The sequence below is a fragment of the Cololabis saira genome, chromosome 7 (genome assembly GCF_033807715.1).
Source record: "Cololabis saira isolate AMF1-May2022 chromosome 7, fColSai1.1, whole genome shotgun sequence".
In the NCBI taxonomy this organism is placed as follows: Eukaryota; Metazoa; Chordata; class Actinopteri; order Beloniformes; family Belonidae; genus Cololabis; species Cololabis saira.
Genome location: NC_084593.1, coordinates 11,561,793 through 11,574,790, shown reverse-complemented (window position 1 = coordinate 11,574,790; position 12,998 = coordinate 11,561,793). Strand labels below are relative to the sequence as shown.

Sequence of the window (12,998 nt, the reverse complement as noted above, 5' to 3'; positions counted from 1 at the left end):
TACTGTTTAGTATGGCATTTCGGACGCACCGTTCGTCTTCTCTAAGAGTCTCTAGAGGGTGAAATATTGCATATTGCCTCAGCCTGCAATAAAACAGACAATTCATGATACTTTCTCATCTCCTAATTTTTATACCTAATAATACAATGTCAGTGTTGTACATGAGACAACACTATTGACGAATTTATGGATTTCACGCTGTGATCGGTGATCGGCAGATACTGATTTTGGAGATCGGTTATCGGTTATTGGCCCTCAAAATCCTGATCGGTGCATCTCTAGTTCTTACCTGGACCAGATCACAGCAGACCAGGTCCTGGTTCCTGGTTCTGGACCGGATCACAGCAGACCAGGTCCCGGCTGCAGCGCTGCGACTCTGTGGCCAGTCAGAAACCGGGCTGACTGGTTAAGCGACTGATTCCATCAGAGCAGATGAATAACTGGCAGCAGCATCGTTAGAGAGTCGTCAGCGCGGAGTGTGACGCTCATAAATCCACTCCACTTACCAGCAGATGTGGCTCTTGTGCTCCATTAACGAGGCTTTGGAGAGTAATCGCTGCTCCAAGGTTTGGTTGATCCGGGTCCCAAAGTCTGGTTCCAAGTAGGAACTAAACATGACTGACCCTCCAACAACCTGCTTATATCCAGACCTGCGGTTCCTCTACCGACCACTAGGGTCTGGATCCAGGAGGTTCTACTTGAGGAGTACCACAAGGCTCAGTATGGGAACTTCTGCTTCTTTAAATCTAATGTGTCATCTGGTGTAGATCGATGCAAATATCAGTTTATACGCAGATGACACTCTGATTTATGTTGCTGCCCTAGTGACCACAACTAGTGACCAGGAAGAAAGGTGAACAAACAGGTACTTCCCCTCTGAAACATAACATCCTGTCTGCAGGTGTTTCAGAATAAAAGCTTGTCTCTGTCTGCAGGTGTTTCAGAATAAAAGCTTGTCTCTGTCTGCAGGTGTTTCAGAATAAAAGCCTGCCTCTGTCTGCAGGTATTTCAGAATAAAAGCCTGTCTGTCTGCAGGTGTGTCTCTTTCTGCAGGTGTTTCAGAATAAAAGCCCGTCTGTCTGCATGTGTTTCAGAATAAAAGCCTGTCTGTCTGCAGGTGTTTCAGAATAAAAGCCTGTCTGCAGGTGTTTCAGAATAAAAGCCTGTCTCCGTCTGCAGGTGTTTCAGAATAAAAGCCTGTCTCCGTCTGCAGGTGTTTCAGAATAAAAGCCTGTCTGTCTGCTGGTGTTTCAGAATAAAAGCCTGTCTCTGTCTGCAGATGTTTCAGAATAAAAGCCTGTCTGTCTGCAGGTGTTTCAGAATAAAAGCCTGCCTCTGTCTGCAGGTGTTTCAGAATAAAAGCCTGCCTCTGTCTGCAGGTGTTTCAGAATAAAAGCCTGTCTGCAGGTGTTTCAGAATAAAAGCCTGTCTCCGTCTGCAGGTGTTTCAGAATAAAAGCTTGTCTCTTTCTGCAGGTGTTTCAGAATAAAAGCCTGTCTGTCTGCAGGTGTTTCAGAATAAAAGCCTGTCTGTCTGCAGGTGTTTCAGAATAAAAGCCTGTCTCTGTCTGCAGGTGTTTCAGAATAAAAGCCTGTCTCTGTCTGCAGGTGTTTCAGAATAAAAGCATGTCTGTCTGCAGGTGTTTCAGAATAAAAGCCTGTCTGTCTGCAGGTATTTCAGAATAAAAGCCTGTCTCTGTCTTAAGGTGTTTCAGAATAAAAGCCTGTCTGTCTGCGGGTGTTTCAGAATAAAAGCCTGTCTGTCAGCAGGTGTTTCAGAATAAAAGCCTGTCTCTATTTGCAGGTGTTTCAGAATAAAAACCCATCTGTCTGCAGGTGTTTCAGAATAAAAGCCTGCCTCTGTCTGCAGGTGTTTCAGAATAAAAGCCTGTCTCTGTCTGCAGGTGTTTCAGAATAAAAGCCTGTCTCCGTCTGCAGGTATTTCAGAATAAAAGTCTGTCTGTCTGCAGATGTTTCAGAATAAAAGCCTGTCTGTCTGCAGGTGTTTCAGAATAAAAGCCTGTGTTGTCTGCAGGTGTTTCAGAATAAAAGCCTGTCTGTCTGCAGGTGTTTCAGAATAAAAGCCTGTCTCTGTATGCAGATGTTTCAGAATAAAAGCCTGTCTGTCTGAAGGTGTTTCAGAATAAAAGCCTGTCCCCATCTGCAGGTGTTTCAGAATAAAAGCCTGTCTCTTTCTGCAGGTGTTTCAGAATAAAAGTCTGTCTGTCTGCAGGTGTTTCAGAATAAAAGCCTGTCTCTGTCTGCAGGTGTTTCAGAATAAAAGCCTGTCTGCAAGTGTTTCAGAATAAAAGCCTGTCTCTGTCTGCAGGTGTTTCAGAATAAAAGCCCGTCTGTCTGCAGGTGTTTTTCAGAATAAAAGCCTGTCTGTCTGCGGGTGGAGGGACTATGACTCCCAGAAACTGTGTCTCAGATCACGTTTCTGTTGAACTGCACTGCTCACGTTGTAATTTCTTATTTCCTGGCCGTCAGTCGTGATGTTTCCCTGTCCCTGAACAGAGATGCCTGCGTGCTACTCCAGCGGGATTATGGGAGATTTACCTTCACACGGCATTAGCGCAGCCAGAAATGACGGGTGGATGGATGATTCCTCCACCAGATGAAGGATTTAGCTTTTTATTTCCATGTTTTTACTCAGATTATGTCTGTTTTTCCACCTGTTAATGCCAGGACACAGAAACATGCCCCGGTTTTTAAATGTGCATTAAGCTCACTTCCTGTGGCAGAACGGCGCTGGTTTCCTGTTTTCATGAGGCGTCAGTGAGACGATCCAAGAAGACGACTCCTGGGACTCATTCAGATCCATTACTGAAATAGAATTAAAATGTAATTAATGGAGAAGAACTTCACTGGAAGTAAAAGCACTGAGAATCTGTTAACTGCTCGGATGTCTAAAACACAGAACCTGCACAGACCAGAATCCTCCACCCCCGTGCTTCTCAGTGGGTCTGAGGTGGTTCTGGTTTCCTCCAAACACCGTTCTGGACATGAAGACCAGACATGTCCCCCGTTGGTCTCATGGGTCCAGAGGTCTGCTGGTTTGTTCAGACCTCAGTCCTGCTTCCAGGTTCCTTTTAGACGGAAGAGGTTTTTCTTCAAGCAAACCGTCCTGTTTCAGTCTTCTAACTGCTGTCATGGACTTACTGGGGATTCCTGCGATTTTCCAGAAACCCTCCAGCAAAGTTCCAGCAAAATTCCAGCAATGTTCCTCTAAAGTTCCAGTAATGTTCCTTCAACCTTCCAACAAACTTCCAGCAAAGTTCCAGCAATGTTCCTTCAACTTTCCTTCAACCTTCCAGCAGTGTTCCTTCAACATTCCAGCAATGTTCCTTCAACAATCCAGCAATGTTCCTTCAACCTTCCAACAAAATTCCAGCAAAGTTCCAGCAATGTTCCTTCAACCTTCCAGCAATGTTCCTTCAACCTTCCAACAAAATTCCAGCAATGTTCATTCAACCTTCCAGCAATTTTCCTCTAAAGTTCCACCAATGTTCATTTAACCTTCTAGCAATGTTCCTTCAACATTCCAGCAATGTTCCTTCAACCTTCCAACAAACGTCCAGCAAAGTTCCAGCAATGTTCCTTCAACTTTCCAGCAATGTTCATTCAACCTTCCAGCAATGTTCCTTCAACATTCCAGCAATGTTCCTTCAACCTTCCAACAAACGTCCAGCAAAGTTCCAGCAATGTTCCTTCAACTTTCCTTCAACCTTCCAGCAATGTTCCTTCAACAATCCAGCAATGTTCATTCAACCTTCCAACAAAATTCCAGCAAAGTTCCAGCAATGTTCCTTCAACTTTCCTTCAACCTTCCAGCAATGTTCATTCAACCTTCCAGCAATTTTCCTCTAAAGTTCCACCAATGTTCATTCAACCTTCCAGCAATGTTCCTCTAAAGTTCCAGCAATGTTTCTCTAAAGTTCCAGCAATGTTCCTTCAACTTTCCAACAAACTTCCAGCAAAGTTCCAGCAATGTTCCTTCAACTTTCCAACAAACTTCCAGCAAAGTTCCAGCAATGTTCCTGCAGCGTTCTAGTGCTCAACAATGGGTACGAGGTGTTCCTCTGGACCAGTCTTTGATTTCCAGAGAGCGGTATTGATGAATCCAGAGGACACGGCCTCTGGCCGCCATTGGATGGACAACCAACCAATCAGAGAGCAGTTGAGTAGGAACCCTGCAGTTCTGTTGTTAGCAATTCTTCAGCCGTCTTGGTTGTTTAGACTAGTGGCTCTTGGACGTTCCCATTGAACCATTGGTTCAGAGTCAAAGACTGGTGGAAATGGATCTAAACGGGAGAGGAACCATTATGACTTTTGGATCCTTGAACGGCCTCTGATGATGAATGTTGTGTTTGCAGGTCTTTAGGTGGAACCGTGATAGGAAACGGTGCATTTACCTCTCGAGAAGCGTCTGAATATCAAAACTAGATTGATGGTGTTTATGCGATTGGAGTCTGATGTGTTTGGTGCTGCGATCAGAAGCATTTACCTCCCGAGAAGCGTCTGAATATCAAAACTAGATTGAGGCTGTTTATGCGATTGGAGTCTGATGTGTTTGGTGCTGCGATCAGAAGGGTTTATTTTTTCTAGACAGAAAACAGCAGTGTTGGTTTCTACGTGCTTCATTTTTTCCACGATTGTTTCATGTCAGGTCTTTACAGAATAGTATTATGCAGGAGAAAAAATATTTGAGAGGGGAAGATTTTTTTTTATTGTGCACTTCGAGAAAAAAGTCGAAATGTCGAGAAAAAAGTTGAAATCTCGAGATTAATGTTGAAATACAATTTCAAAATAAAGTCGAAATTTCATGAATAAAGTTGAAATTTCGCCTTTTTTCTCGACATTTCGACTTTTTTCTCAAAATTGTACTTCAACATTAACCTCGACATTTCGACTTTTTTCTCGACATTTCGACTTTTTTCTCAACATTTAGACTTTTTTCTCGAAATTGCACTTCAAAATTAACCTCGTGCATAATGTGCATAATGAGTGCATAATGAAAAAAAAATCTTCCTCCTCTTGAAATATTATTGTTATTTTTCTCCTGTCTGATCTTAATACTCTTCCGTAGGTTTTGAAATGTCTTTATCCGTCTGCAAATCCCCCAAAAAAGGCGGTAAAAGCTTAAAGTTTAGTTTGTGAGTGACTGAGCCAGCGGTGCGTGTCGTCCTCCAGGAGATGTGGTGGACGTCTACCAGAGGGAGTTCCTGGCGCTGAGGGAGCGGCTCCACTCCGCCGAGCAGGAGAACCTGCGGCGCTCCAAGGAGCTCAACCTGGTTCTGGAGGAGATCAAGCGGGCCGTCGCCGAGAAGCAGGCGCTCAGGGACATCAACCGGACCTGGAGCAGCCTCTCGGGTCAGCCTCTCCACATGACCGCTGCGCTGCCTGTGATTGGCTGAGGGGGCCGTGGCCCCGCCCTCTTACCTGCTGTCTCTTTGTGTTGTTCTCCACATTTCGACTTTTTTCTCGAAATTATACTTCAACATTAATCTCGACATTTCAACTTTTTTCTCAACATTACGACTTTTTTATCTAAATTGTACTTCAACATTAACCTCGACATTACGGCTTTTTTATCGACATTTCGACTTTTTTCTCTACATTTCGACTTTTTTATCGAAATTGTACTTCAACATTAATCTCGACATTTCGACTTTTTTCTCGACATTACAGCTTTTTTATCAACATTTAGACTTTTTTATCAACATTTAGACTTTTTTCTCAAAATTGTACTTCAACATTAATCTCGACATTTTGACTTTTTTCACAAAATTTTGACTTTTTTCACAAAATTTTGACTTTTTTCTCAACATTTCGACTTTTTTCTCAACATTACGACTTTTTTCTCAATGTTTCAACTTTTTTCTCGAAATTATACTTCAACATTAATCTCGACATCTCGACTTTTTTCTCGACATTACGGCTTTTTTCTCAACATTTCGACTTCTTTCTCGACATTTCGACTTTTTTCACAAAATTTTGACTTTTTTCACGAAAGTTTGACTTTTTTCACGAAATTTTGACTTTTTTCTCAACATTTCAACTTTTTTCTCGAAATTGTACTTCAACTTTTTTCTCAACAGCAGAGCAGCCTCTCTGGTCAGCCTCTCCACATGACCGCTGCGCTGCCTGTGATTGGCTGAGGGGGCCGCGGCCCCGCCCTCTTACCTGCTGTTTCTTTGTGTCCTCAGAGGAGACGAGGCTGAAGCTGTGGAACGTGAGCAGCAGCAAAAACGTGCTGCAGCTTCCCTCCATCTTCCATCACCTCCCTCACCTGCTGAGCCGAGAGGACAGTCTGCAGCCCGCCGTGCACCTGGGACAGGGACGCACCGGAGGTGAGGGGGGGCCGGGGGGGGACAGGGACGCACCGGAGGTGAGGGGGGGGCGGGGGGGTCAGAACTAGTGATGCACCGAAATGAAAATTTGTGGCCAAAATCGAAACTGAAAATAATAATAAACACTTGGCTGAATACCGAATAACGTAAAAATCTGGGTTATTTTCTTAGAGGATCTCGTCAAACATAGACAGTGAGGGTTCACCACCGCATCGGTAGTACGGGCCCTTTTCTCGGCACTCTCTCCCCGATCTCCTGCGCTGTGTGACCCGTTACCGTCTCCATCACCAAGCGGCTTTCCCAAATCCATCTCAGCCTGGATCATTTCTCGTGTCCTCTGCTTTTTCCCCACATCCAAGAAATGAGCATGCTGACATGTTTGATGCATTTAACACCGCACGCCCCTCACTCCACGCTGTTCGCTGTTTGATTGCGTCATCTAAACACGCCGTTATTAATTGTTCGGTTTTTTCCCCACTTATTCCACCGAACACCGAAAGTGTTTTTTTGCTATTTTCGGCCGAACAATTTCGGTTACCGAACATTCGGTGCATCACTAGTCAGAACCACCGCAGGTGGGGTCAGAACCATCGGAACCACTGGAGGTGAGGCTCCATGACCACTAGGGTTCTGACTCCGCCCAAGTTCTCCAAAACATGGAGGCGGAGCTAAAGTTCCAGGACGGGGTTTGAGGTTTAGTGCCGTGAACTCCGTCTCGGGTCAGTCTAGTTTGGTTTAGCGCCATCTTAAAGGGGACCTATTATGGCAACTAATACCTATTTTAAACAGGCCTTGAATGTCTTAAAAACAAGCTTTTGATTGTTTTTGCTAAATAAATTAGAAATTCAGCCTCTGAGCCATGTCTTTATCATCCCAGTCTCTAACCTCATTATCTATGCAGGATTCTGAGTGGGCGGGGCTATGATAATGAGGCTCTGTGCTGATTGGCTGCCTGAATGACGCGATACACCGCTACGAATAAATGGCAGAAGCTCCGGCCGGCAGAGTTAGTTGTGGGCGTGGTTTCACACATCGGAGGCCAACCGATGTAAATCGCATTTTCGTTACGTAACGACGGGAGCAGAATCTGAACGGCTCGTAGATCCACATCACACTGGACGGCTCATCCGGGCGGCTGTACAGACACTGCAGAATTTGGTTGCTTTCCTCCTTCTCTGAGTTGGCAGGCTGAGGGGAGACCACTTTATATATGTTAAAGCAAGAGAAAACCTGTTTTTCAAAATAGGTCTCCTTTAAGAGAAGCAGTTCTGCCTTAAACGGTCAAATGAATCGCTCCTGGAACTAAATCTTAGGAAAAGGTCCGGGCAGACGTTTAACACGTTCTGGGGACTCAGATGACCTCACCAGTACCAGGGAGAGGGCTAAGACTACTTCCTGGATCCTGGATTCAGGATTATTTTCTTTACTCCTGAACCAGACAAAAAGCCCGTCTTCAACGAGGTCCAGCTGGCTTTGATCCTCTCAGGATGTTCCGTTCGTTGGCCTGCAGACCCGCTCAGTAGGGTTGTCCCGATCAGGATTTTTTAGCTACCGATCCGATCCCGATCACTTGAGTTTGAGTATCTCCCCATTTTTCTTGATCCGATCACTTTTTTTGGCTCCCGATACATTTCCGATACTTTTTCCCGATCAGATACATTTTGGCAATTAATTAAAAAAAAAAAAAGAAAAAAAAGAGGACTAAAACTAAATTATCCCAAGTTTCTTTTATTGTCCATTGGAGAACAACATGGACATATATTTCAACAAAGCTCATCAGCTCTGGTGCCACAAACTGTAAAAACATGAAATTGTAAACTAAAATAAAAAGTGCAGAATAGTGCAATAACAAAAATAAATACATTTAACTTAATAAGAGGTAGTTGAATGACATCCAGTCAAACTCACAAACACAAGAAAATTTAAATACTTTTTGACCTAACCTTAGTGCAACATTCTGAATGGATGAAATGAATTGCAGCAGCTTAATGAACATATATAACATTTCACAATTCAAACATGTAAACCATGTTAGTTTCGCCTACTTTGTCACTTCCGACCGCCGGCCGGAAGTGACGTTAAATGCAACGATATATAAAACGATTTAATATATATTAAAAACATGAATAACTAGGTATGTCCGATACTTTTTTGGCCGATACCGATGTTTTGAAAACGCCGTGATCGGGCCCGATGGGTCGGGCGGCCGATCGAGGACAACACTACCGCTCAGTACCATCCACCAGGTCCGGGCGGCTTTAGGACCCCAGAACCCGGGTCGGGCTCCGTCTACTTCCTGGAGGGTTTTAAATGTTGAGATGAAGTTTCATGTTCAGTTCTGGATCCAGCGGTTCTGGTTGGACCGGTGCCGTCTAACCGCAGGACTGGCTGGCTGGGTGCTGACGGCCGTGTGTGTGTGTGTGTGTGTGTGTGTGTGTGTGTGTGTGTGTGTGTGTGTGCAGTCTCCATGGTGATGGGCGTCCCCAGCGTGAAGAGGGAGGCCCACTCCTACCTGACCGACACCCTCAGCTCGCTGATGTCGGAGCTCAGTGCCGCCGAGAAGGACGACTGCGTCATTGTGGTCCTCATCGCCGAGGTGAGACCGGTTCTGGTCACATGACCGGGTCACATGATCGGGTCTGAGCCCCGGAGTGTGTATGTTAGGGCTGGGCGATATGGACCAAAAGTCATATCTCGATATTTTCTAGCTGAATGGCGATACTCGATATATATCGATATTTTTCCGTGACGTAATTGGGGTTTCCCCCAAAGCATTACAGCATAGCATCTCTGTTAGATGCATTTTTTTCTGAGGCAAACCCTTAAAAAAACAGTCAGTTTTAATACAAAGCCTTGTGCCAAATGTCACACAGGTTCCTTTATTAACAGAGGTCTGCACAATATCAAAATGTATAAAACAAATGAAATAAAAATAAACTGCCTGCATATATAGAATAAAAATGCTTCTTGAATAAAATAAAACAAATATCCCTTCCCTGCATAACAATTAAATTAAAATACACTGTGCAATTAATACAATGTAGACAGTAACAGGCAGACTTTTCCACTGAGGTTGACAGTTGTGCAAATAACAAAACATTTGTGCAAATCTCAAATAAAAATTTCAAGTCAATTTGTCACAAAATCAGCTATATCAAAATCATAAAAAAAAAATAAAAAAAAATATCGATATAAACGATATTGTCTCGTACCATATCGCGTTTGAAAATATATCGATATATATTAAAATCTTGATATATCGCCCAGCCCTGGTGTGTGTGTATGTATGTGTGTGTATGTGTGTGTTAAGGTCCATTAGGAAACCAGTGGCCTTTCCAAAGCAGGCGAGGAGGCATCAACACTTTGGTTCTGGTGGTCAATTATCCCACACACACACACACACACACACACACACACACACACACACACACACACACACACACACACACACACACACACACACACACACACACACACAGGTTGGAGGATTGATGGCGTTTGATGGCGTGAACTGAATTATTTAAGCTGTGAAATTACACATGACGTGTTCCTGCTCTCGTTTACACCGTGTGTGTGTGTGTGTGTGTGTGTGTGTGTGTGTGTGTGTGTGTGTGTGTGTGTGTTGTTGTGTATGTGTGTGTGTGTGTGTGTGTGTGTGTGTGTGTGTGTGTGTGTGTGTGTGTGTGTGTGTGTGTGTGTGTGTGTGTGTGTGTGTGTGTGTGTGTGTGGTAAAGTGATGAAGGTCACCCGTGAAGCTGCGGTTTCTCCTCGGATGTTGTCATTTTTGTCGTCAGCTCAAAGTTTCAAACAGAGTTTATCACCAATAACAAAAATGTATCTATATCTATATCTATATATATATATATATATATATATATATATATATATATATATATATATATATATATATATATATAAAGATAATATTATATTATAATTATCATATATATTCGGAGCACTTTTCAGTCACTTTTTACGTCGTAAACGCTGAAGACTGAAACCTTTAACCTCTTAATCTGGACTTGAGGGACGGCGGCGGCTGAAAACTCCCAGAATGCCTCAGTGGTAGCAGCTGGTTAAGGGGGCGGGGCCTGCTGTCTGACTCCGCCCCCTTCTCTGTAGGGCGTGGCTTATAAGAGAAACATCCTGCAACTTTGTGGATGGATGGATGATGGATGGATGGATGGATGGATGGATGGATGGATGGATGGATGGATGGATGGATGGATGGATGGATGGATGGATGGATGGATGATGGATGGATGGATGATGGATGGATGGATGGATGGATGGATGATGGATGGATGGATGGATGGATGGATGGATGGATGGATGGATGATGGATGGATGGATGATGGATGGATGGATGGATGATGGATGGATGGATGATGGATGGATGGATGATGGATGGATGGATGGATGATGGATGGATGGATGATGGATGGATGGATGGATGATGGATGGATGGATGATGGATGGATGGATGGATGGATGATGGATGGATGGATGATGGATGGATGGATGGATGGATGGATGGATGGATGGATTAACATTGATCAGCTTCCTCCTTGGTGTTGCTGGGTCGTCTCTTCTGTTACGGACTGTAACAGAAACTTGATGTAAACAGCAGAACGTGAGGCTGCAGCTGCAGCAACATGTGTGTGACCCGGCTCTGACCTTCACGCTCCGGCGGCTGCCTCCGCAGAGAGCCGCGCCGTGATTGGTCAGGACGGGAGGCCGAGCTGTGACATCACCGGCTGCTCAGGTTGAGCCAGAGGAAGTGGGTGTGTCTCATTCTGGCACAGCAGAACAGAGGAGTGTGGATGACCTCATGTGTGTGTGTGTGTGTGTGTGTGTGTGTGTGTGTGTGTGTGTGTGTGTGTGTGTGTGTGTGTGTGTGTGTGTGTAGTAGTAGTAATGAACAGCTGCAAAGAGTAAAAACACGACTCCAGCTGGGGCGACGCCAGGGGGGCGGGAACCGACTCCACCGAGACCCAGTTCACTAGGAAAACTGGTGCAACGAGCAAAATATTCAGTTAGTGGTTAAAGTCCAGCACCGACCTGCAGATCCTCTACCGACCACTAGGGTCCAGATCCAGACCTGCAGGTCCGCTACAGACCACTAGAGTCCAGATCTGTTGACCTTCATGTTAAAATGTCCATCTTTAAAGCAGAAATAAACATCTTTACAATCTGGTCCGGCCTCATCAGATGAAATAAATAAGTAAATGAATTAGTTAGCGTCGTAGATTAGCATGGGAATGCGCATGATGTCACAAATGGAACTTCACAGCGGGTTTCGCCCACTGAGTGGCAGAAAGACTGAGTGGCAGCGTAGACTTTCAGTTTGAGCAACTGGAAAACATCTAAAATGGGAAAGAGCTGTTGTTTGATCGACTGTACTCATAGATTTAGCAAGAAATCAGAGTTATCGTTTTACAGACTGCCGAAAAATAATCTTAAGAGAGACAAATGAATCGCTGCAATTCGCAGAAACAACTGGATTCCAGGCACCGAAACGTGGATTTGTGGTTCCCATTTTGTATCAGATAATGTTGGATTTTTGGGTAGCTAACGTTAAACGGTCAAATTATAAAGTTTCGTTAACAAATCCTGCCTTGAAGTCTGACCAAGCGTCAAGACTTTTGTATGCCTTCAAGCTTTGCTTCGTGTATTTCCCCGGCGTAGAAATTAAGTACATATAAATATCAGGAAACTCGATCCGTGGCCAAATATTAATGTCCATGGACCACTGGTTCTTGGTAACTGTACCAAATATTAAAGTCCATGGACCACTGGTTCTTGGTAACTGTACCAAATATTAATGTCCATGAACCACTGGTTCTTGGTAACTGTACCAAATATTAAAGTCCATGGACCACTGGTTCTTGGTAACTGTACCAAATATTAATGTCCATGGACCACTGGTTCTTGGTAACTGTACCAAATATTAAAGTCCATGGACCACTGGTTCTTGGTAACTGTACCAAATATTAATGTCCATGGACCACTGGTTCTTGGTAACTGTACCAAATATTAATGTCCATGGACCACTGGTTCTTGGTAACTGTACGGGTCACTGTCAAGTCCAACTGACGCTAATTTAAGCCCATAATCGGCTGTTATCCCGTCTTCTCCACAGATTCCCTGACTAGTTGCAGCAATATTTGCTGATGTTGTGCCACTCAGTGCGAGCAAGTCCAGTGGGAAAGTGACGTCAATGCAGACCCTCTATTAACATATGGTGGGCGTGTCCAGACCTGATGGTTCTGCCCCTTCAGTTGATGACAGGGGGGGTGTGTCCAGTTGGTAGACCACACCTCTACATGAAAGGGTGGAGAAACAAAGTCGTGTCCAGTGAGTCCAACGTTTAGAGTTTTTATAAACTATTTCACATCGAAATCTGTGGTCTGCCATGTGGAGTTCCTCAGGGTTCAGTTTCAGGCCCCGATCAGTTTCCTTTACAGTTTCTATCTCTGGGACTATATACTAGACTATTTCTATATCCACCAATATGCTGATATGATGTGTGTTTCAGGCTGACCAGCAGTACGCCACCACCGTAGCAGACAACCTGAAGCGCCTGTAAGTCCAGATGCATGATGGGATGTCGTTACCACGGCAACTGTTTGTTTGACTCCTTGCG

At 44.3% G+C, this 12,998-nt stretch overlaps 1 protein-coding gene across 1 annotated transcript in view; it reads left to right on the top strand.

Annotated features, from left to right (window-relative positions):
• Positions 1-12,998, top strand: part of mgat4b (alpha-1,3-mannosyl-glycoprotein 4-beta-N-acetylglucosaminyltransferase B) — a 55,230-nt gene that overhangs the window by 26,620 nt on the left and 15,612 nt on the right. The window contains exons 2-5 of the mRNA XM_061726156.1: positions 5,193-5,372; positions 6,209-6,352; positions 8,815-8,948; positions 12,891-12,937. Coding sequence (XP_061582140.1) covers positions 5,193-5,372; positions 6,209-6,352; positions 8,815-8,948; positions 12,891-12,937 — 505 coding nt within the window. The remainder of the gene's footprint in view (positions 1-5,192; positions 5,373-6,208; positions 6,353-8,814; positions 8,949-12,890; positions 12,938-12,998) is intronic.